The 25244-nt window shown below is 49.7% G+C and overlaps 1 protein-coding gene across 5 annotated transcripts in view; it reads left to right on the forward strand.

The window, feature by feature from the left end:
• Positions 1-25244, forward strand: part of Phactr3 (phosphatase and actin regulator 3) — a 223669-nt gene that overhangs the window by 193502 nt on the left and 4923 nt on the right. For 4 of the 5 annotated variants that reach the window (XM_021192158.2, XM_021192157.1, XM_021192160.2 and 1 more), the window contains exon 9: positions 22330-22385. In XM_021192158.2, the coding sequence (XP_021047817.1) occupies positions 22330-22385 (56 nt within the window). The remainder of the gene's footprint in view (positions 1-22329; positions 22386-25244) is intronic. The other variant, XM_021192159.2, reaches the window with a different exon arrangement.

The following is a 25244-nucleotide window of genomic DNA, read 5'->3' on the forward strand; positions in this document are numbered from 1 at the left end:
CTTATCTGCTGCTTCTAATTGCTCAAAAGCTTGTCCTATCTAGAGTGTGCACATCCACTGCATAGGCAGAGGTTACACTCCTAACAAACTTCAGTGAATCTTTGCTTCACTTCCCTCCCTCCCTTCATCTCTCCCTCCCCCACTCTTTTTCTCTTACCCTAACTGTCAGAGTGGATGTGAGCCCAGTTCACCATGGGCACTTTAAGTCCTGTGGGCATCACTTTGGAGACAGCCATTGTCATAAGGTAGCTGTTGCTTGAGTCCGTTTTGCAGTCCAGTGGCTTATTTGGTGCTGTGCGTTCGTGGTCTCCTTGAAGGTTTGCAAAAGTGTCCTGTGGCGGGTACATACTCTGCATAGCTTCAGTTTTCACGTGAGGAGAATGAACACAGCACCAAGCCATGTTGCAACAGGTGGCTTGTTAGTGGTGTGAAGAGCCAGGGCTGTTTGTGTGAACAAGCACGAACTCAACACTGACCCCAGCCCCGTGGAAGCAACTAGTGTGCAGAAGAGGGTTGGGGGCACAAGGGAGCAGCTTCTGCCATTCTGAAAGAGATGTGAAACAATGTTACTCTGAGGCTCAACCGCTTAGTGCTGTCCCCAGAGGCTTCCCAGGGCCAGCCCAGTGCTGTCTCCAGAATTACACAACAGGGAACATTGGTGGGTAATTATTCTTTGATACTTTCTGGTTACATATCTGGCTCCCAGGGGAGGTATGTGAAGATCTCCAGACCTTCCTCACATTTTCTGAGAGGAGAAGACAGAGGAGGATGGTGGAGAGAAAGGAGAGAGGGAGGAGAGGGAGAGTGGGGGAGGGAGAGGGAGGAGGGAGGAGGGAGGGGGAGGGGGGAGAGGGGAGAGTGTGCTTACCCCAGGCTAGCAGGCTTATGAACTTTCAGTGATTCTTCTGTCTCCACCTCCCATCTCACTGCAGTGCTGCGACTGCTGATGTGCCCTGTGTCTGGCTTTGTGTGGGCTTTGAGGACCCAAGCTCAGGCTCATGCTTGTCCAGCAAGTGCTTTACCCAACCAGCCATCTCCCCAGGATGTGTACTTTACAGTGAGTGCCCCCCTCCCCAGTGTCTTCTGTCCTTTATGCTGTTATAGCCTCCTTAAGACCCCTGGGAGACAATTCTCTGAGCTTTAGCATCAGAGTGATCTATGTTTCTGCTTAGTCTGTAGCTATTTTAAGGATAATCCATACTTTATAATTAATCTGTTAACCTTTATTGCTTCGTCCACCAAGAAACTCAGAGCAGAGTGCACAGCTGCCTGTGACAAATGTGTTACGTTGTGTTAAATGTGTGCTATGTTTAAGCACCTGATATATGCTTTTTCTTCATTTTATTGTTAAGAAAGTAGTTAGTGTATAGCTTCAAGGTCTATTTCTATATTTAAAAATGTTCAGCAGGAACACCTGGTTCTTTGTGATGGGGGCTGTCAGTGTACTGAACATTTTGCCCTCTGGTCTCCTCTGGAACAAGGCTTCTCTGTTAAAGCCCTGCTCCAGATGTCCACTGGTAACCATGCTGTGGAGTCTTTGGATTGGATAGACATGCCAGTGTGCTTTTCCCTTCCAATATGAGGACCTCGCAGTTTAGATAAGGCTACAGTGATGGTTTGCGGACATAACCAAGGTTTATATTTTTATCTTTTTATGGATTATTTGTGTAAGATGTAAAAATGTTTTAAAATGGCAATGGTAAGTGTTGAAAATATTTAAAACAAAACCCAGACATGTTAAAAAAAAAAAAAAGAAAAAATTAGGAAAAAAAAAAAAAGGAATCAGACAAAAATAGAAACTAATTGTCTGATACTACAGTGGATCCCTTGAGATCATGGATGAAGATAGCAGCAGATTTCCTTAAAGGCATGTGTGGATGATACACCCTGATTACTATGAACTTAAACATTATATAACAGCAAAGGGATTTTCCTGCCCAGTTTACAAGACACTTACATAATAGATCCTTAAACGTAAATTGAACAGTGCTGTGTGAACATAAATTATAACAGGGAATTAAATAACAGTGCCCAGCCTGGCCAAGCCATCGACTTTCCCAGCTTACCACTGAGCTGCATGGCTATCTGTCAGCGGTACAAAGAGCTAGGACAGTTTGTGTTAATTCATGTGAACTCACCTACAACCCTGAAGCTGAGAATAGACAGGCAAGAGAGGCTGTGGGAGGGAGAGATGGTCGCAGCCATTCACCTTTAGTCTCTGAGGAACATGAAGGGATGTTGGTGGCAGAATCAGCAACTTTGAACTTGCCCCATGGGCTGTGGCCACTCTACCATTCACAGGGCTGGCCCAGTAATGTCTCTGAGCCTTTCTGGGTTCTTGGCTTGTACTGAGTTCAACACCAGGTGGTACTGGCAGTGACTTCTGTTGGGAGAAGTCCCAGAGCAAGCTCATGAGGTTGCCACTCCCTTAGCACTGAGCTGAGCTGGGGCAGTGAGTGTGGATGGGGGTCATGGGGGACTCAAAATCCAGGCTTGAAGAGAGAGAGTCCTCATGTTAAGTTGTCCCCTGTGTCCCATCTCACACTGCTGTGTGGATACCATCCATACCTATTCCCATGTGGTATCCTTGCATTAACATGGGGATTACAGATGCATAGAACGTGCAGCCCAGCCACACACTGGCTTCTCATTTGATTTCTCCAAAGTTCCTTCCAGTTCAGTGTCCCATAGGAATAAGACATTACTGGGAAGTAAGTGGCCTCACATCCCACAGTTGTCCTTATGCTCTGGAGAAACAGGACACAGTGTAACCGCTGGGCTCGGTGCTTCCGCCTCAGTGCACATTAAGACCCAGGGACAGAACACACTGGAGACAGCCTCCCCCAAGTGTTTGTGACATGAGGCACTGTCTGTACTAGACCTAGCGAGGGATGATCTGTGTCCAGACAGGGTCTTGATACTTCTGGGGCTTTGTAGCTGAACCTGTGTCCACAGCAATCCTCTTACAGGCTGGCACAGTGTGGGGGAGCTCTGACCACAGCCCTGTGTGGGGAGTACCTCTTATGCTCTGTAGAGGAAGAAAGGAACAGAGGCTGTGTGCACAGCATCTTAGACCTCTGATCCCAGTGCCCAGCTCCTAACCACTGAGCAGCCACTGATACTGCGGCCTCAGGTGCTCTGCACACATCTGTGTCCAGGCAGCTGATGATGTCCTGTGTCTAAAACACATAGTCTGTCTGATACAGGCTGTATTAATGAGGCTGGTAACATCTCATCGTTGCTCACTAGTTATTCTATCAGTGTCTGCAAGTCTATGACTCTGCTCTCAAAGCTGCGTGGGGTGAGGCATCATTCAGGCATTCTTAATCATGTTTCGACACCCTGTAACAACACTGTTTTAGCTCTCACTGAGGAAAGAGTAACACTGATTTGGCTCTCACCTAGGAAAGAGTCTGGACTCTGCTCTCAAAGCAGCATGGGATGGGGCATCATACACTCATTCTTAATCATGTTTTGACACCCTGTAACACTGATTTGACTCTCACTGAGGAATGAGTGCAAGTCGCAGGTAACAATCTTGCTTTAGAACCTTTCTATGTTGACTCTGAATGCCACCCAAACAGCATAGCTCTCCTTCAGGAGGCTGGTACATGTTGCTCTGCATTGCTTACAGTAGTAACAGAGGAGGTGCAGCTACGAGAAAGTGGACCCAGGTTGCCCAACAGTTTAAAATGCCCTTGCATTTGAATGTCTGTCATGGTATACACCCAACTACAGAACATCCAAGTTCATGCAGTGTGCAGCTGATGGGTGCTAGGGGCTGCATAAGTAGATATGCTGCCTATGGTATGGTATGGGTAAGTCACTGCATGCCACGAGCCAGATGGAGCAGCTGCCTGCAGAAGCCCCCAAAAGAGCTGCAGTGGGCATCAGGGACAGGTGTGATGCTCGAGCTCGGTTTTAATGAACAGGACAGGATATGGCCAGGGGATGGACTGGTGGGCAGGAGGGTGAAGCTGTAGTCACCCAGGGACATGGAAGGCTGGCTTGCCCTGCTCACGTGTCCCTGCTAAGAGACTTCCATGGTTGACAGCTTACTGAGGCTGCAGGTGCTCTCACGCTGCTTGAGATCGGCTTAATATCACTGACCAGAGAGACCTCTTTTGACTGTCCCTCCACACACCAGTTGACATGACCCCACCCCGTCTCCCTCCATTACCTTGTCCCAGCTCCCTGTAACGTTCTCAGTCTGAGCATGCTAGCTGGATTCTGCTCACTTTGCCTACTGGTGATTACTTGGTATTCTAGGAAAGTACTTAAAAATGGCGCATCCTTGTGAAGAGAGGTCTAAGAAACATGGCAGGTTACCCAAAGGGTCCTAACAGACCCTGCTACTGGGAGGAGTGTGTGTGTGTGTGTGTGTGTGTGTGTGTATGCATGTGCCTATGTGTGTCCTTGTCTCACTGTCTCTCTCTCTACCTCTCTCTCTGTCCCTCTGTCTCTCTCTCTTTCCTCCTCCCTCCATCCTCAGCAGTCATTACTGCTGGTGTGGGATGTTCAGGAGGGGCCTTGTGGATGGTTTGAGTTTCAGAAGCTTCTGGAAACTTAGCCTCCCTCTGGGAGGGAGCAGTTCAGTTCAGAGGCCACAGCTACACAGTGAGAACTCAGAAGACTGGAAACAATGCTGAGAAGATCTCCCAGCCTGGAGCTGTAGTATGTCCTGTGCCAGAGAAGAATGTAGGGAAAGGGAGGGAGGCTTGGGAAGGTTACAGAAGAGACAGGAAAACTTAGGTGTGTGTTGGGGCTCTGGCATTTACCATAGCTTGGGGAGTTCTGGCCAAGTAAAGTGAAGCCACGCAGACAGCCGAGCCAGGGATCAGAGCACCCCAGGCCAGCCTGGCATTTTTGTGAGATTTCTCATTTCCTCACATGGTTGATGGTCTGATTCCCAGCTCTTCACCCTGGCCTAACTTCATTACTTTGGTGATGGATAGCAAGTGGTGTTCATGCTCCTGCAGGGATGAGAACCAGCTCCAGGGTGGTCAGGCTACTGACCCTATCTGTCTCCTGGAAACCGTGACATGTGGCTTCCTTTTAAAATAAAACCCCAGGAAATGCACATTTCTTTGTCCTGGAAACCTGCAGGATCCTATTGGGGGTCCTTCCTGAGAGAGGAGAGAGTTCGGGTTTGCCATGTGAGGAGCCATGTGCTTCAGTTCAGATAAAACAGGAAATGGTGGGTGGCTGAGATGTCCCTCTGGGGTGGAAGTGGGGTTAGGGACTGGTTCAGGGTCAGAGACTGGAGGCTCACAAGCTTGATGTGATGATGTGCCAAGGGCTCCTTAGGGTCCTTGCCACTGCTCAGACTTTGGCAAGAAAGGCATACTGTCCCCAGCCTAGACCGCAGCATGCAAGGCACGCCTTGGAGGGGTACACATGACTTCCTGGTATGTGGAAATATATCCATGCACTTGGGCTTTGAATTTTCTGGTAGGATTGGGGTATCAGAGGGACTTTCAAACAGTGAATAAGTGCATACATACAGAGCTCATTATTCCCTCGGTAGCCCTTGGACAAGCAGCTTGAGAGCTGGACACCATCAGCAGGGAGAAGACACTCTGGTCAGGCAGAGGGAGTACTCTCCATGGTTCACAGTAGCCCCAAAGCTGCAAGAAGCGCCTACCATGTCAGAGCCATGTGCTTGAGAGTCTGCTAGGGGCTCCACATCCTGAGAGGGAGGATGTGTCCTGTGCCTTGAGGGACTTCGCCTGTCGTGAGTCCTGTAAGGCCAGTACACGCAGTCTGTACTGAGATGTGATGTGCACTGTGGCCTTCAGTTTCCGTGTGACGGGCCTCATCATCCTGGCTGGATTCAAGAACCTGAGAAGGATTGCTTATAGCTAGTCAGCAGCCGGGTACGGACAAGAGTCGAGCCTGGTCTTTACCGCGTCCTCTGTCTCTGTCTCCAAGCAGCATCCGGCCCCGGCTCATCCCTGTCCCCTGACTGATAAGGTTTCCATGCCGTTCTCTTCTAGCTGACATGATTCCCATGTGTGAAGTGGACTCTGCTGAAAGAAGAACCTGTCTCATCACTTAATCCTCAGAGCCTGGAGACACAGGCTCCCAGCTAAGCCCTGCCTGATGAATGAGTGTTGACTTAGTCAGGGTTTCTGTTCCTGCACAAACCTCATGACCAAGAAGCAGGTTGGGGAGGAAAGGGTTTAATTCAGCTTACACTTCCACACTGCTGTCCATCACCAAAGGAAGTCAGGACTGGAACTCACAGGCCAGGAAGCAGGAGCTAATGCAGAGGCCATGAAGGGATGTTACTTACTGGATTGCTTCCCCTGGCTTGCTCAGCTTGCTTTCTTGTAGAATCTAGGACTACCAGCCCAGGGATGGCACCACCCACAATGGGCCCTCCCACCCTTGGTCACTAATTGGGAAAACGCCTTACAACTGGATCTCATGGAGGCATTTCCTCAAGGGAGGCTCCTTTCTCTGTGATAACTCCAGACTGTGTCAAGTTGACATACAAAACCAGCTAGTGTATAGGTATATACTTGGGAGCTAAGATCAACAGATGAGTTGGATATTTGCATGGTACCTGGATGGGAAAATGGTTGAGAGGATGGGTGGGTGATGGGTCCTTACATAGCTAGACAGAAGGGTAGATGGAGAGACCATTGCCAAAATAAGCAGGTGAGTGATGAGTTATTAAGTGGCTATGTGTTTAGAGTGATGGAAAAACATGTGAGTGAATGGATAAACAGATGGAAGGATGGATGAACTGACAAATGGATGAACAGATGAGCAGATGGATTGGGCAGAAACAGATGGTCAAGTGATTTTTGCACTTTCCTTGGTAGGTAGAGGGATCGATTATCAGGGAGCACCAGGCAGAATGGACGAGAATGAGTTCGACAGAATGTGTATTGAATGAGTAGCTTCCTATGTGTGTGGCAAGTTTTTAGGTACATCGAGGCACAACATCCTGTTTACTGATTTGACAAGTGACTGGTGTGTTCAGAAGCTTGTCTTGGATTCGAAAGCCCTTGGGTTTTCAGTGCCACATAGACATTTCTAGAGGTGGGTTCCGTTGTGGAGGTGCACCCAGGTTGCAAAGGATACACTTTCTGTCCCAGCAACGTGGTCTCAGAGTTAGCTGCACCTAGAGCTGAGCCTCAAGCCTCTGATGGGATGCTCTTTCTCATTTCTCTTATAGGGATATTTGGCCAACAAGCATAACTAGAAAGACTTTTCCCCCCAGATGCTTGTGAGCATGAGTGTGTGTGTGTGTGTGTGTGTGTGTGTGTGTGTGTGTGTGTGTGTGTTGTAAGACACTCCATGTGAGTGCTGGGAACTGAACTCGGGTCTTCTGCAAGAATGGTAAGTAAGCCCTCCTAACTGCTGACCCAGCTCTCTATCCTAGAAGGGGAAAAAGTCTAAATAGGGCTTATTATTACTGAATTTTGGGAGTTCCTTATTTAACCTGGAAAAAAAGATGGAATATCCTTCATTTAAATTCTGTTGAGAATCTGTCTGAATTTTCAAAAACAATGTGAGGACTCCACAGCATACATGTGGACTGTAGTGGGCCTGAGATCAGCTCATAGTGTGTGTGTGTGTGTGTGTGTGTGTGTGTGTGTGTGTGTGTGTGTGTGTATGTGTGTGTGAGTTTATTTGCATCTACTAATGTTACAGTCACACACGCATGTGTAATACATTTGCTCATATTCACACTGCCACACTCTCTGCTTCTACCCTCCTTGCTGGTTCCTTCCTGTTTCTGTGTTTCCTTATTTCCGTTCATTATTTTATAAGATGGAGTCTCATTTAGCCCATGACTCCTCTCTGCAGCAGTGGACACACCCTCAGGCTGGCTGTGGGGATGGACACAAACACCCCAGACACAACAGACACAGAGTGATCCAGTTAAGATGGTACCAACCTTGGCTACACGGCAACTCTCCAATATACTGAGGATGACCTTGAACTTCTGATCCTCCTGTCTGCATCTTTCGAGAGCTGGGATGGCAGGTGTGAACCGTCATGCCCAGCTTGTGTTTGTTTTGAGCAGTAGGATCTTGTCTATGGGAGTGAGCATCCCCTATCTACTCAGCAAACGCTGGAGCCTGGCTGACTCAGTGTGCGGCCTGACCTGCTCCACTCTAACAGTCTTCACTGTCTTCCCTGACGGGGGAGGGGACAGAGGGGGTCTCTCGCCTCAGATCCTACTCTTGTTAGCTGGGAGTCTCAGTGTGGTGCTGGGGAGTAGGGCTCAGACAACAGAAGTTGATTAGGGACAGTGTTCCACAGCAGGCACCCAGCTCCCTCTCTGTAAAGTGGGCCAAACTGTGGGAAGGACTCAGGGAGATCCCTGTGGAAGAAAACAAGCAAGGTGTAAGGGATGCGATCTGGAGTCTGTCGGTTTGAGCAGCTTTCTTGAGATGGAATCCCCATGTTATCTTATTTTGGACCTGCCATGTAGCCAAGGTCGGTACCATCTTGACAGGATCTTGCTGTGTGTCTGCTGCATCTGGGATGTTTGTGTTCCACCCACAGTCAGCCTGAGGGTATGTCCGCTGCTGCAGAGAGAAGTCTGTGACTCACTAGCTGGATTCCAACCTCCAGAGCAGCACCTAAACCACATGAATGCTCAGTCATTTGGAGTTGTTATTGGAGTCATTGCACCAACTGCCATCTTTGTCAAACCTTTACCACCTAGTGAGCATCTTTGTTTGTCATCGCCTTCATCTTTGTCTCTATTCTCACATTCTCATTATCCACGTATTCTCCAATATCTCCCTTATCAATTTCACCACATCCCTCTTCCTTCTCATCACCATTGTCTCAGCAACAGCCTCACCCTCATCTTCAGCCTATTTACTCCTGGTGTGTCTTCATGGAGGAGAAAGTACTCAGGCAATGCTGGCTGTGGATCCGCTTGGTTCCCAGGGTCCTACCTGTGAGGGGCAGAGCACATAAGTGAAGCACATAAGTGAAGTTAGGTAAGGGAGCATGCGCTCACTTCTGCCTGGAGGGAAGGAGCTCTTGGAATTGGTGGGGCCAAGTCAGGACACTGCCGATGCCCTTCTAGCCAGGGACACTCCTGTACAGTGGTGTGGTTGGGAAGTTGGTATCAAGTGTTGGTCACCCTTGGAGGACCTGATCAGCACCACTCTTTTTCTATGTTAAGTGCAGGAGTGAAGTTTGGCTGACCTTCCATCCCAGCCAATCCTGAGAGCATGGTTACTGGGGCTTCCTGTAGATCAGCAGTGTCCAGCCAAGTGAGCTCAGCTTCGTTTCTGCCCTGGTCTCACCATACCCTCCTGGCCTTGGCTCTGGTCTCCTGTTCCACCTCTATTCCCAGCTGTACCTCATGGGAAGGAGACTGCCCAAGTACTGCCAAGTCAATGTTAGAACTGACCTAAGAAGAGTGGCTAGGAAAGAAGCTGGAGTTCTCTCCTATAGGTTCTCTACATCTGTCATGGCAGTAGGTGGGAGGTACCGAGGAAGAAGGAAGGCTAGACAGAGAGATGAGTGATTGGGAGACATCATATCCCGCTGCTTCTCCACAGTCTTGTTCTAGAGCCCAGGTATGGCCCTGTGGGTTAGAGACAGTCCCTTGGGCTTTTATAAGTGCCCACCCTGTTCTTCATGTGCTGCCTGGGATGCAGGCATCTAGGAGAAGCTAGGGAGGGAGGAGATGAGGGAACTCTGAGGGTCCTGGGTAACTAGACCAATGGTACCTCCCCTCCTTCGAGACACCCCTTCCCCATTACCACTGCAATTCAGTTCATCCACAGAGACTTCCTGGGTGCCCTCGTGTGGCCCTCTGTGCTACACATGGCTGCAGTTCAGAGCCCACTCCTCAGCTCCAAGCTCTGGAGTTCTATCACAGGGTTCTTAGGACACAAAGCCACACATGCCTGTCCGAGCATCAGATGGTATGTCCATCCACGCACCCAGAAGTGCTTCTGCTCCCGGTATGGTAAGTGGGAGCTTCTGGTGGGAAGAACCTTGATTCGCCTTCCACGAGAGGTGTGAGAGAGTGGACACCCAGTCAGTCCGCACAGACTCCACAAGCATTTACAACATCCCGTCCTTGCGTCCAGGCACACTCACCCCACAGCAGCTTTGGAAGTGTTCTGCTCTGGCTCTGGAATGTTTCATTTGGCTTTCATAGACATGTTCCTTTACTACCCACAGCAATTCAAGCAGTCGGTGTACAGAAAGCTTAATTAAATTACCTAACTCCAGCAATAAGCGCAGCTGGTACCATAGGGCTGGGACCAGCAGCTGCCACCTGTGGATGGCAAGAACAGAGCTGTAGGGTCATTGTAGGCAGGGTTGGTGTGCAGGTCTGGACCTGGGAGAGAGCAGACCCTGAGAACAGCTTGGCCTCTCAGGCAAGTTTGCCGATGTGTGCATGGGTGGGCTCCCTCCTGCTTCAGGAGTCTGTCTGCTTGAGGCCTTTGTCTCTTTGTGTCTGGCTCACGGGGGGGGGGGGGTGGCACACTAAGCACAGAGTCTGCTTCCCCCTGGGGCAGCTGCTGTGGGCTAGGTTGCAGCTACTGGACCCTGATACTTGGGAATTTGGTTGGGTAACTGGGGGTGACCATCTCATCAGGCTGAGATCTCTGACTTGTTTGCCTCTGACCATTAGAGAGACAAGATGGGCAGGTAGTTCAAGGGCAGATAGGACTCCACAGTTAATTTCTGGAGAGGCCAGCATTGAGGCAAAGGTTGAGCGGAGCCCAGATTTCTTTGTGAGTGTGTGGTTTGAGTGGGTTGTGGGTGTGTCCACACATATGCACATATGTAAAGCCAGAAGCCAACCTTGTATGTCACCCCAGGAATGTCATCCGTCCACCTCCGTTGAGTCTCTGATTGGGCTGGAGTTTACCAAGTAGGTTAGACTGGCCAGCAAGTCCCAAGGATCTTTCCCCTGCTTCCCAGCAGATACCTGGATAGTAACTAGACCAGCATCGCTGGGTTCTGGGTATGTGAACTCAGGCCTTGTGGTTGTATTCAGGTGCCTCCAGCTGAGCCACCTCCCCAGCCCTGACAGTTTCTTTGCATGGTATGAACCTGCTATGAGTGCCCACTTTCTTGCTGTTTTGTTTATTCGAGTCTGTCTGTCAAGCCTTCCACACCAGGGCCAACATAGAGGCTTCAGCTTTTTACACACAACTTTTTCACTATGGTGCATGTGTGTGTGTGTGTAGAATGTGTATGCATGTGTATAATATTATTCAAAACACTTGGAAAACATGTTCTTAGAATTGGGTCTGGTGGTGAGAACAGGTGTGTATATAAATTTTGTGGGCTTCTTTGAGACAGAATCTCACTATGTAGCCTTGGGTGGCCTTGAACTCTCAGTGCTTCTGTCTCAGTGCTCTAAGCTCTTGGATGATAGGTGGGTAACACCTTGCCTGGTCACATTTGTCATCTTTGACAGTGGAGGATTATGATCATCAGAGAATATACCTACAGGGCCCATGTTTCAGTCCAACCAGCGATGATTTGATGTCCCCATCTCTCCCCTAGGTGAGAGAAAACTATGTTTTCACCAGGGCTAGCAGAAGGTCTCATATCCACTCTTGACAGCTGTGGTTGGGGCACTCTGTCCCCATTCTTGGCAGTCTTGTCACCCCCAGATTGCTGCTGTCTGCCTCTCTGCAATGCCATGATGGTTCCATGTGGCCAGGGCCACTCCCTGGGCTCTGCAGACGTCTCTGTAGGACTAACAGTCCATGCTGTCTGTGTTTCCTATGCATGATGAGACCATGCACAATGGCAAGGTCCTGGTCGCTCCTCCCTCACACCAGCCAGCACTGTAGAAGGGGGTAAGGACTAACAGTGCCCCTGGGAAGGGCTCTCGTGCCTATGTGGCTAGAACTGTTTTTCTCTTGTGGTCACGCACAGGATGCCTGTTGCTGGTGGCCATTCACTAGCCAGTCATGTTTTCAGGAGTAGTCAATGCTGCTCTGCTTCCTTATTCTGAGCCTTGCAAATGTCCCAGTCAGTTTCCTGGACAGAGGGAATGGCATGCCCAGAAGCCCTGAGATGGGAGCAAACTTGGTGAGCATTGTTTCTGAATGTTTGCCCCCAAACTCACATGCCCCCCACCCCCAGTGAGATGCCGTTTAGGGTGTAGCTTTGGGAAGATAATTAGGGTCTCCTTGGGATCAGTGTCTGCATTAGTTTCTGTGACAAGCACAACACCTAAGAAAATCAACTTAAGGAAGGAATGGCTTGCCATGGCTCACAGTGTAGAGGTGCAGCACTTGTTACCATTTCTAGGAAGCCACCATGGCTGGGAAGCCATGGTGACAGGAGTGTGAGGCAGCTGGCCACACTGCAGCCACAGTCAGGAAGGGGAGAGATGGATCCTGGTGGTCCGCTCACCTTCTCATTTCTATTCAGTGAAGGACCACAGCCCATGGGAATGTGCCTCCCACATCCAGGGCATGCCTTCCCTTCTCAGTTAAAGTTTCTGGAAACATCCTCGCAGACACACCCAGCAGTGTGTCTCCTGGGTGATTCCAAACCCAGCCAAGCTAACAATGCAGATGACCCATCACAGCTTCCTATGAAAGGGGCCCGGGGAGACTGCCCTTCCCACTGTGTGTGAACAGAGTGTGTGTGCTTGGTACCCCATGCGCTGGTCCCTAAGCCGAGACGTTCCACACTCCAGAGACGTGAGACATGCATTTCTGCCATTTGCTAGCCACTCTGGTTGTGGGTTATTGTCACGGTAGACAAGAGTAAACCCGCAAGGCAGCCAGGCCAAAAGAAAGAGGACCAGGGGAGGGGCCAGTGGAGAGCTGGAGGTGGGAGGTGCTGGGGAGGGCACGGCAGGCAGGTCTGGATGGAGCACTGTTCCTGGGAGTGCTTTCTGCCAGCCAGCTGCATGTCCACCTGGCCTCCTGCCAGGATCCCTGTCATGGAGTGTGTGACCCTGACCTGGGCCTCTCTGGGACCCGTGTAGACTCTGCTTTGCCTGGGACCCAGAGGGCTGAGTGGGGTAGCAGGGATTCAATCAGCTATGGGCCACCCTTTGCCCTCTGCCCTTTATTCCTGGCGGCAGCTTGCTGACCAGCTTAGACATATCTATGCATTGTTATTTCCCTTGTGCAGGGTCAGGAGGTTCCATGTATATCCCATGCACCTGTCTAGTAGCTGATGTATGATGTGCACAGGCTGGCCTATATCAGCACTCAGCTGTGGCGCTGTCTTGGCATCTAACCCTGCTCACACTCATCCTTGCTCTACCCTGACCTCTCTTTCTAACACGTGTGCTCCTGGCTCTTCTCCATGTAGTGCAGTGAGAATAAGTACCTGGCAGGGGACATTTAGAATGATATTCTCTTTTCTTGCCTGAGAGGAAATATCTTTCCACAGGCAGCTTACGTGCTATGTCCTGTGGTGGGCAACCTGTCTTTCCTCTCCATGTATACCCAACCACAGCTTTTTTCCCTCTCTCCAGGGCCTGAGAGTCTCCTCATGGAGGGCACTGTATTGCTCTTTGGGGTCTATCTGTCCTGAGTGCTCCTATCACTATAGAGAGCAGAGCAGGGAAGGTCAGGTCGATGCCTCCCAGGTGCCTCCCAGTGCATCTATCACTATAGAGAGGCAAGTGCATTTGGCTGCTAGTCTCTGCCTATTTTCCAGGTAACTGGACGCAGGACCCTCCCAGTCCTAGAATCCCAGGAACTCTGACTCCTGCCACAAGGGGACACCTGGCAGCCTGGACAACTGGAAAACCTTTTCCCACATAGGATGTTTGGGGGCAGTGCCAGACAAAGGAAATAGGAAGCCTCACAGATGACAATGTCGGTATCTGGCTTCAAATAACCCTCCACACTCTCCCATTAACACTTCTCACTGTGGATGTAGAGAGGCACAAGTGGGGGCAGAGATGCATGTCAATCATTGGCAGGCCATCCATCCTTGGGGCCTCTGGGAATTCTGGGGTAAGATCATGGAGGGTCAGAGGTGGGTGCCAGTCCAGTGATTCTGTCCTGACCCCAGGAAGTGACTTGAAGCTTAAGGGCCAGCCCCTGAGCAGTGAAGATTCCCCCTCCCCCCATACACACTTGACTTTGAACATCCCTTGATGCTTTTAAGGATGTGAGCTGTGGCACATGGACAAACACGATACGTCTTGTTGACATGGCTTGTAGACTGCTTCCTGGAAGGCAAAGGCTCTGGAACCAGAGGGAATAAAGAGCCTTGTTCTGTCCAGAGCCTTACCAAGAATCTTCCCTGTGTTTCCAGAAGCATCTGCTCAGACGTGACGGCATCCCTCTGTGCCTGGTGCATTAGCAGCTGATGTCATCCTGAGATCTGTGTAGGTGTAGCAATGCAGTTCTCACCCCAGCTCCTAATGAGGTCGTGTCTGAGCTCCTGCACAAAATGCGTGCAATTTTATGGAAACTTAATTTCCCCTCATATTCTGAATATGATATGACATTGGGTGTGCATGCGTATGTGCATGTAGGACCGAGGTCCACGGTGTCTTCTTTTGTTTGTCTCCATCCTTATCTTTGAGACAAGGTTTCACACTGAATTCATAGCTCACTGACTTAGCTTGGCCAGCCAGCAGGTCTTCCAGTGTCTACCTCCCCAGTGGTGGTATTGCAGGCATGAGATGCGGTGGCCCATTTATTTACATAGGTGCAGACCTTGGGTCCTTCTTATCTACTGAGTTCTCTCTCCAGCCCCTGGTATGCTTTAAGTAAGCGTGGGGGGTTGATTGGAGGTAAAGCTGGGTGGCAGTGTGCGCTGTGCAAGGGGATGCAGGTCTAGGAGGGTTGGGAGTTGGTCGTCCCAGCCCAGGAGCCCATCTGAAGCTGTTGACATCTCATGGCAAAGGACACAGAGCAGGAACAGGAAGTGATGCGGGAATCGTCATGGACTGCCCAGCCTTGCTGAGGATGGAGTTCATCATGGGGCTTCACGAACGCCATCTTACAGTGGGGCTAGAAAGGAAAGGGACTCTGGGTGGCTGTCACGATGCTCAGGCGAGAGGCTAGTGGCTTGGATCTGGGGGATCCTAGGCAAGCACACAGATGTGGTACTGGGTGTGAATACAATTAGGAACAGATTGTTAGTGGGTGGGAATCAATCCTAAGATGGGTAGTGGACACTGAAGAAGCCAGAGGTATGAGAAGAGGATGGCTTTGGACGTGGGGATGGAGACACTGGGTCCATACTCACCCTTGTGTCCAAAAAGCTGGTGCAGGCAGCTGCTGTGACAGGATCGCTGTGAGTGTGGGTGTGCGTGTGCATGTGTGTGTGTGCACACACGTATGTGTGTGTATTAGCAGTTGGCATTTCCCTAGGTGAGCCTTTGGTGAGTGAGGAATTCACTGGTCAGAGGGGTGTGATGCCTATATGGACACATACTTTCCTCTCTAGGTCTGGAGCTGGCCGGGACCTCTGTAGGGTGCTCAGTCCTGGTCTCCTCATGGCTGCTTGCTTTTGTCATGTGGGGAGAAGATCACTCTACTCTTGACCTCTATTCTCCAGGTGTCCTATCATCCAGGGATCTGTGACTCAGGGTACATACCTGCCTGTTTTGAGGACAGCAGGCAGGAGTGAAGAGAGCTTTCCACTTTCCCGGTTCTGGGTCTGAATGGTGGTGTTTGGCACACCCTCACAGGGAAATCCCAGTTTCCTAGTGACTCAGGGCTGGCTGTGGGGCAGGATTGCCTCCCAAAATAGCCCCAGTCTCTGTGGGTGCAGTGCCGTCTGCTCTCCAGCGGCAGCCCGTCTCTAGGAGGAGTCTACCTCTTCGAGAAGGAACCTCTCAATGTTGGTCTAATGCTTAGTTGATCTAGTAGGAAACCCTGAGTGGAGTCTTTTTTGGGATGACACTGCACTGGTAGCTGCATGAATTGACGCTTGTGGAGCAGTAACTCTGCAGCCCTTCTTAAGCCAGGTCTACTATGCCATGCCTCAGGCGTCTCAAAATTTCCTGTGGACCTGCAGTCATCTGGCCAGAAGTACCAGGTAGCTAAGACCATATGCCAAGGAGGACATAGAAACTGTTGTCCTCAGAGGGCCGGATGTGTGCTGCCTCATGCTTCTGTCTCAGCTGGTCCTGATGGAACCTGAGACATGGGTGTATCATCTGCCCTGTTGAGAGGATAAACTGAACATCAAAGGGAATAGGTATCTTATCACTATCACAGGACTTTCAAATGCATTTACTCCCGTCTCTGCCTGGGACCAAGGCTCTTCTCATACAGTAGAATGGATGAGAATCATGGAAGCTGCAAGTTATTTGAGCAGAGGATACCCAGAGAGCTTAGAGGGAAGGTGAAGGGAGGCCATTGCCCAGAGATGGACATGCTGTATGAATTAGGATCCCAAGGTAGTTTAGGCTTGGACCCAGCGACCTGGGAAGGTGTCACAGGGAAACTGTGTGTGAAGGAGGGGCAAGTAGAAACAGGGCTGCAACAGACAGAGAGGGCAGGCACGCGTGTGCTGAGTGCTCTCTGTATGGAGCCACGGGGCTCAGAGAAGGGCAGGAAAGGGCTCCTCCAGGGTTGGCCTGAGATGCCGTGGCTGGGGTGAGAGCATATGAGAAGGCTCAGTGCCGCAGAGCCGTGTCTGAGGCTTGCTCTATCTTCATACAAAGGCTCCTGTCATTTACATGGTGGAAAGATGTTTACATGTAATGACATGGAATGTGTGATCGTAAGTACAGCACTGAGACCTCTTAGCCCACAAAACCTCATCTTTTGCTTTTTTCATTGGTGATCTGTATGCCTTGGGATGGTCTTCCTGGGCAGACAACAGCTTTCGAGAGTGTGATACATTGAGATGTCGTAGGTGTGCATGAGCATGTGAAGAGAACATCCAGAATCATCTTTCCTGGGATTTCGAATCACACATGATCTATTCAAATGCTACTGTCCACTGTTCTCATCCCAAAGAACCGGATACCAGTGTTTTTTCCTTCATGGTGGTTGTGGCTTTGTCTCAAGGAGGCAGTCACTCCAGTCTACACTCTGGTTCTGCGAGCTCAGATGTAGTTTGCACGTATGAGTGAAATCAAGGTATCTGTCTTTTTGTGTCTGCCTTATTAACCAAACATAATGATCTCTAGATCGTTCTGTGGCGGTGTTCCCAGTGTTGTCCTCACAGGAGCTCTGTAGTGTCAGTCTGAAAGAGCATGTGCTGTGCGACCAGAAGTGGCAGCTCCCAGCATTGACCTACTCTACCTCAACCAGCTTTCCCTCCCCTGTGGAGTTAAGTCCGGTCTGACTCACATCCAGACCTTCTTCTGGGACAGCCTTGGTCTTAGCTTTGGGCCCCAGCATCCCACTAAATGTGAGCAGGGCCCCTGGTCAGGCTGTCCGGAGAAGCCTCTGATAGCATTTAGTCTGGGTGATCACCTGACAAGTGGACCCCTGAAGCAGGGTCAGAGGCCCCCACAGGAGCTTACACACATTGAGTCCTGCACAACTCAGTGACCACAGCCATGATGTGCGAACAGGCTGGGGCCCTTGCTTCCAGGCTGCAGAAGTGAGCACAGAAATGACCCATTCCTGCTGGAGGCCTTTGCCAACTGGAGCCCGGACAATGTCAGGAGTCACCTCAAACTTGCATCTCTAGGGACCTCACAGGAGAGTGGAAAGGTGCCTCGTGAGAGGACAGTGGCTCCTGACAGATGCACTGTATGGTCCGAGGCTGAAGGTGAGCAAAAAGGCAGAAGCTGAACTCCAGGTATCTGAGCGTAAGCAGGCAAGCCAGCGCCTGGGTGCTTGGGAGCTAGGGTGGGGCAGGCAGGGGCAAAGGACACCAGCGTGAACTCCACATGTGCCTTCTGCCCTGCAGTTTGTGCGTCTCTGTGTCCGTGTGTTTATGTCTGTGTCTCTGTGTGTGTTAGAGGAGGGAAATGTGCTGGAGCAGGCTGTGGATCTGTGTGGGAGGAGGGAGGAGGGAGGAGGGAGGAAGGAGGAGTACCTTAGGGAGGAGGGAATATGTGACAGAAGAGGGCATGTGTGAAGGAGGCAGAAGTGTCTGATAAAGAGTATGTCTAAGGGAGCGAGCCTGAGTGTCTGATGCAGTGGCCCTTCCTATGGGTTCAGGCCCACAGTGGGGCTGCCAGCAGAATGGAAATCCAGGCTCTACACCATGGGGGACAATAGCCACAACGCTGATGTCTACCTACATTCAGTCTGTGCTGATCCTCTTAGCCCTGTACATTGCTAAGGCGGCGGATCACACAGTACAGGCCCAGCATGGGGAGAACATGGACCCTGGTAGCTAGTGTCCAGGGCCGAGCTGAGTCTGGCTTTCAGAAATTAGTGTGCTGACCCTGGGTACCGGCCCAGCATAGCAGAAGCTTGCCAGCCTTCCACAGATGGGAATGAGGCGGCACCCTTTACTTTCAGTACTTAACCAGGCATCTATGCGGCTACCTCAATCTCTGCACTCCAACCTATCATTTCCCTCTGCCACCTCTTCCTCCCTGTGTCCCGACTGCTCATTCTTGGAGTCACAGAGCGACTTTCAGGTTGACAGCCACAGAAATCCGCTGAGGGCGTCACTTTCCTATTAGCTCCCCTGCACTAGATCCAACAGGGATCCATGGACGCCTGGAATCTGTGATGCTCGCCGGCACTGGGTGAAGTACAGTCCTAGCCTGTACTGTTCCACCAGCCTTCCAACATTCTTTCCTCTGTGTAGGACCGGATGCTACTGTGCTGCAATATTTTTTTTCCTTGTGGCCTTTCAGCCCCATGGCGCTGTACTTAGCTACCCCATCAAGCCTCACTATAGGGAGTCAGCTCAAGGTAGTAAGTCACTGTCACCCAACCACAGGCAGGGCAGTGGCAATGAGAGCCAGGAGCTATGCATCCCACTGGGCAGTGATGCCCGTGGGCCTTCCCTGCACCTCTCAGTGCTCCTGGCCTCCTTGGCTTCCAGAGCTCTTCTGCTAGAGCAATTTCTTGCTGTTTCCTGGCTCCTTGTCCTTAAGATGATGGCACCAAAATGGTAGCACTGTCCAGACTGGATGCTAGTCCAGGGAGTGAGAGAAGGCCCGGCAATATTCTTTCCATCCTTCACCAATGCCTGCCTGTCTGGGCTTACTGGCAGCAAGGTACACCAGGTCCACTCTCATGGAGTTCTGGGACCATGAGTGAGGAGCTCCTTCAGCACCTTCCTTTTCAAGGCTGTGGTGCTAGCCACAAAATGCCCATGTCCTCATGGCCTGAGTGGACACTGCATTATAACCAAGGCATCTGTGCCTCGCTTTCCACTGTGGGAACAGCTCTCTCTAGCCTCAGCCTGCACATCTGTCCTGAAGGTCAGGCTTCTGTCTTTCCTGCAGCTGCTGCCCCATCTGCTATGGTTCCAGCTCTCCCTGCTTTGAATCCAACTATGAGTTCTAGTTTTTGTTCCCAGGGCTCTTGTGGCCTGGGTTGAGACCAGGTATTTGGGTGTTAGGCTCCCATGCTGTTCCAGTCTCACAGGGTCTGAGATGCCTGGTTTGGGGTGGAGGCAGGGGTGAGACCTCATTAACTCAGGTGCCAGGCTTTGTTCCCCAAACTAAAGCTCAGTTGGACAAGGCCTCTATGAACTTTATCTTTTCAGGGTTTTGTAACTGGCTTGGGCAGTACATGCTAGTTTTAAAAAAAAGTCTCTGTCTTAGAGGTGAGCTTTTCTACAAATTATCTCATGGGTACAGTGGGAAGAAGAGCCCGACCTCCCAGGCCTGGCTTGGCAGATGGGCCAGTTACATACCAGAGCCAGATGTGCTTGGTCCTGTGAGATTCTTAGAAGAGCCAGCCATGGGGCTTTGTGGCAGTTCAGCTGCCTTGGTGCGGCTGACCATAGTCATTGGTGGGGTCCTGGATACAGGTAAAGAGAGGAGAGTCTGAGCAGTTTGACGGTTTCCAGGCTCAGGCCAATCTGTTAAGCCCCTCTGGTCTCTGACTTCTGCTGGGTAGTAGACTTGAAGAATGCCACTTGGGGCTAGGGAGAAGTACCTGACGCAGGTGACCACTTCCCACAAGTGACACATGTGATCAGGTATCAGGGAACAAAGTGCTGCTAGGATTGTTTTTCTGGAGAAAATAATTACTTATAAATGTCAGAGAAGGTATGCATTGACAACCTGAATCCTGATTCGCAAGGACCTTAAAGCCTCGCCCACAACCGTCCTGACCTTAGTAAGCCCTTGGCCAGTCATCCTGACCTTACAGCCCTTGGATATGGCCATCCTTGAGGTGGTGTGAATTCTTGAGAGATTTCTGAATTCCAAGCAAATGTTACAAAGAGTCATTTTACATTGACTCAGTCTCTACAACTCTTTGAAGATCTGTTTAGTCTTCATTGTGTGTGAGACTCAGGACTCAGAAGAGCCAAGTGCCCTGCCTACAGATACTTAGCCAGGAAATGACGTGTCCCCAGCTCTGATCACCAGGGTTTGTCCTCTGTTTTCCAAAGCCCATCCTCTTCTGTCCTGTCATATTGCCAGTTATGCTATAACCTGCCTGAATAATCCCTATCAGTGGGATGCCTCTTGAGCAGACTGGAGGGGAGAACATCTTATTCCATGTCGTCTCCCAGCCCCAGAACCATCTCTGACTCCACACTTCCTACAAGATAGTCTGCTCACATAGCATGTCCTCCAAGACCGTGTGGGCTTAATTCCAGCAGATTGTCACGTGGTCTCTCTTTCTTCCCTTAGTCTTCAAGCCCAGCAAATGAAAAGTTAGGAAAGATTCTATAAAGAGTGTAATCTCCTATGGCTGGCCCCTTCTTTGTCACCAGGGTCTCAGTGTAACTGCACCTTCCCCAGGTTCCCCTGCCTTGCCTGGTCTCTTATTCCTGGATTCATTTATTCTATGTCCAGGCCACTATGAAATTGCTGGTGATTTTTGTTTCTTGTTCATCTGTCTTTTCTTTTGTACGGCGAGCTCTCCCAAACCTTCCAGGCTCAGCAATGTGTTCACAGGCCTTAGAACAGTATATGATGCATAGCTGATAGTCCATGGTCATTTGAGAGGGTTGAGGGCCATAGCAGTAGGCAGCAAGGGCCACATTTGGCAGATATTACCTAGGAGAGATGGGGAAATGCTGTCATCCAGAAGTTGTCAGGGTCCAGGTTCAAATCTCAGGGAACATTAGAAGTAGGGTGGAGGCCACCCCCATCCTGAAAGAGCTGGCAAACAAGACTCTGGAGAGGCCAAAGCAGACATGTGCTCCAGTGCAGAGGGAGGGGTGGAGCAGACACACCACGCCCCAAGCTTTGTGCTGGGACAGGGGTTATAAATAGGCACGTATTTCTGGAGACAGCACTTTTACAGGGGCAAAATGTTATAGCCCCTGACTCTGAGTATTCAGTGCCTCAGCTCTGATGCTTCTCTATGGTGGCTGAGGATCCGGAAGTAGGAAGGCTTCTGGCTTCAACCCAAGGCCATTATTTTGGATAGAAATAATTGGAGCTTGGCATTGATTTTGTCTAATTATGCCTCCCTCTCCTGACAAGCCCTTTGTTTATATTTTGTGGAGTTTTGATGTTTTATTTATTAATTTTTTTGGGCTGTGTCCTCCAATTCCCTGAGCCAGAGACCATCTGAAAAGGAAATAGTAATTTGTCTTCACATAGAACACTGGCACACTCCTTTGAGCTGCTGGAGGCAGAGAGGGGAGGAGGGAGGAGGAAGGCAGGCAGGCAGGCAGGCAGGCAGGCAGGCGCGTGCGTGGGCGGCTCCCTTCCCTGTTAGCTGGGAGATCCCCAACTGTCATTGGTGTTAGAGCTGTGTGCTCACAGAAGAGAGGCAAGGCTCTTCAGCTGGCCCTTCTACACTCCCTCTGGGTGGGGCAGGGCAGAGGAGGCTGCTCTCATCCTGGCAGGCAACTAGCTATATTCTTGGGCGGCTTTCCTGGTCCCGAGGATGGAGGATGGAGCTGATGCCTGGAAGCAAGGATCTGGGGGCATGGCTGCAACCGGAAGCCTGAACCCCAGCAGTGGTGCTGCCTGCTTTTTCCTAAGCTAGTGGACAGGGAGAAGATTCTCCTGAATGAATCTCAGCACTGCTTAAGCACGCATGTGGCTGGGTGAAGTGTACACACCAGGCAGGGAGCAGATGATGATGTGGAGCGGGGCAAGGACTTCCTCAGCGCTGGCTCCGTGGACTGGCTTTCCCTCCCACATGGAAGTCTGACTTGATTTTGCCAGCAAGAGGCTCTAGTGGTCCACTCTTTTCTACCCTCTGGAAGAAGGTGATCTTGAACTTCAGGGGTGTATGCCAGGCACCTCTCACTGCACAGACCTGGGCAGAACTTCCAGGCGGCCACCATGGTGCAAAACATAATCTTAGTGTTTTTCCGCAGAAGGCTGAGCCAGAGACCCGCCGTGGAGGAACTGGAGAGAAGAAATATCTTGAAACGTGAGTAGCAGGAGATTCCTCTAGGGGTTTCCCTCATGTGCGCTATGACGGCTGCTGCAGGAATCCGAGCTCTCACAGCCCAGCCCAGCTCTGCAGGTTCCTTTAATCTGAACAGCTAAGAAATTCTGAAAAGAAAAACCTTAAAGTGATTGTATTCAGAAAGCTCCTTCTAAAATGAAATAAAAATAGCTCTCTTCTAGCATAATTAAAGACACTCTTATCTTCAGATTAGCTGGACCTGTTGACCCAAGGGTAATGAATCATTAGCCCTGTGCATATTGGGTGCTAAGCAGAGCTCCTAGGGAGTTTGCTGTGGGAGTCCTATGGACATTAGAAATTTCAGACCCAGTCAGGAATTTCTGGGTGCACCCCTCACTTGTTCTACTTAGGAGAAACAAATGGCTAGCTCCCTGGAGCAGGGAAACTTGTGTGGCTCAGAACTTTGGGTTCCAGCCCCCTCCGTACCTCTGGCCTTGTTTCCCCAATTAGGCATGTTTCTGGAGTGTACTGAGCCCAGGAGTCCAGAAATAATGTCCACTGTGTGGAAGTTTCATGGTCTTGGATGATGGAAGGTAGCCAACCCTCAGGCAAACCCTGAGTAGTGCCTGTCTACTAGACTAGTTTTTAAAGTATTTTTCCACAAAATGTGTTTGTCATCTTTGGATCAGTCCAGTAGTGTGACTCTTAAGCTTTTCTCTCACCGTGTGTTGCACACACTCCTTGCCTGAGTGTTCTTTGCTTGTGATCATCTTTTTCAAAGTTGTAACAGCACCAAGAATGACATGGCTCTGTCAGAGAGTCTTGATCTGAACATGCAGTAAACCTGTTCCTCTCTGTCTTAGCCTTCAAACTACCTACCTCCCCTTGTGTAGACTACTAGGAAAAATCCTAAGATTAAGTAGTCTTCCTTAAAGAAAATGGTAGGGTTTTTTTTTTTTAATATAGTTAAAGCTTCTTTTGGGAGCCTACATGTGGAGACCACTGTACTTACTGTACATGCATTAGTGTCTTGGTAATTAAATGGGGAATAAGCTTGGAAATGAACAAAGACAGAAAGAACATACATGCGCAAAGAATTCCTTCGTTAAACTTATGTGGTGCTGCTGTTCTGTTCTGTTGCATACACTGTGGCTGATATTATACTTGATCAAGTCAACAGCATCAAGACATATTAAAATATAAAGCAACTTATGTAAAATTCAAACTTATGTCATTGATAGTATTCAAAACTATGGTCTATGCTTCAACAGGGGATGTTCCAGATTGGCACAGGAAGAAGAAAGCCCCATGGCTCAGACTAGCCTGGTCCCACTCTTCCCCTCCATAGCAGTGTCTTTTCTTTCATGTGGGCAACCAGGTTCCCCTACCTATGCTTCTAATTGTGTTACTATCTAAAATAACCAGTGGAGTCCTAAAAATAGACTGCCTGGTGAGTGTGAGGAGAGCTAGCAAGTATCTGGAACTGACTGCACTAACCTTTAGCATGCTGAGGAAAAGTGGATTTTCCTCGTGATGACCATGGCAACGCATCATAAACACAGCGTCTTTGCCAGCCAGCCAGATTTATCCTTAGCTCAGAAGCCTTGTTAGCTGTGTGGAGTGGGAGGATCTGAGAATCCCGCTGCTTGACTTGTATGGTTCTGTTTTCTTCTGTGGCAAGGATATGGCCACCACATATGGAACAGCACAGAGCAGCGTAATATGTGTAGCTGCGCATGTGACTGAATGCTGTTCTTCAAGGGGAGACTTAATGGAATGTCTGTGCATCTGACACACAGAATTCTATGTATTTATGGCCTAATTGAATATGATGACTGGTTTCAGTCTCTCTGTGTGTGTTCCTTAGTGTTTACCACAAATCTGAGAGTCATGCTGTCATCCCCATTTTACTATTGAAGCAGTTAGGGCCCTAAGGAAATGACATTTTTAACACATGGACATTGGCCTGCCTCTACTGGCTGCCAAGTTCTTAGTCACCACACCAGAAGCAATCACACTTTCCTAGATACCAATAGATACATGGAGCTATCCAAGGTGCTGGACTAATTTCCCCCAAACTGGTTTTATACAGTGGTAATGGCATTTTCACAAAGGGGGTGGGGTGGGGTGGGGTGGGGGAGAATCCTGCTTTTTCCTTAGTCTTTTCACAAGGAGACTACATGTAGGGTTTGTCCAGGACCCTTGTAAGAAATCAGAACTACTTCCATGCCATAGCCCTAGCCTCTCAGGGCTGGCCTGATGGCATTTTCAGGGTTTCCTGGTTGTTTCACTGTTTTGTCACCATAGCTTACAACGATGCATTTTTTTATTACCACATATGTCTGGAAAAAAAACAAGCATATGACGTGATTGTGTTTTTCTCTAAAATTTGCTAGTCTAATAGCTTTTAAAATAAAAAGACTATTGGAAAGCATACTCAGATGTATTAAACACCCACATACCCAGTTCCCCCAATACACTAGTGTTTGAAACGTACCATTTAAATACAAGCATAGAATGTAAAGCTATATTAGGTGTAGGTTGCAGAGTTTCCCTTCCCCAAACGGCTGTGCTGCTGTTCTGTATGCTGGTGGGTGCCATCTATTTCTGAGGCAGGAGTTCTGTTAAGGCTGGGAACCTAAGGCTTTATTTAGCACCTAGAATGCCAGAAATAGGACTGCATTCTTTTTTTTCTCTCTAAACCCCCGGGCCAGGCTTACATTACTACAGTACTTCAACATGCTGGCCTACTTTTAACTGCCAAGTATAGTATGAACACAACCTATGAGACAAAGCAGATTCTGAGGGTTGCTGGCCCCTTAGGAGGTAGTCATATATATGTGTGCTTTCACAGTGGAAATGCATCTGGGTTGTAGGTAT

This window comes from Mus pahari, chromosome 3 (genome assembly GCF_900095145.1).
Source record: "Mus pahari chromosome 3, PAHARI_EIJ_v1.1, whole genome shotgun sequence".
NCBI lineage: Eukaryota > Metazoa > Chordata > Mammalia > Rodentia > Muridae > Mus > Mus pahari.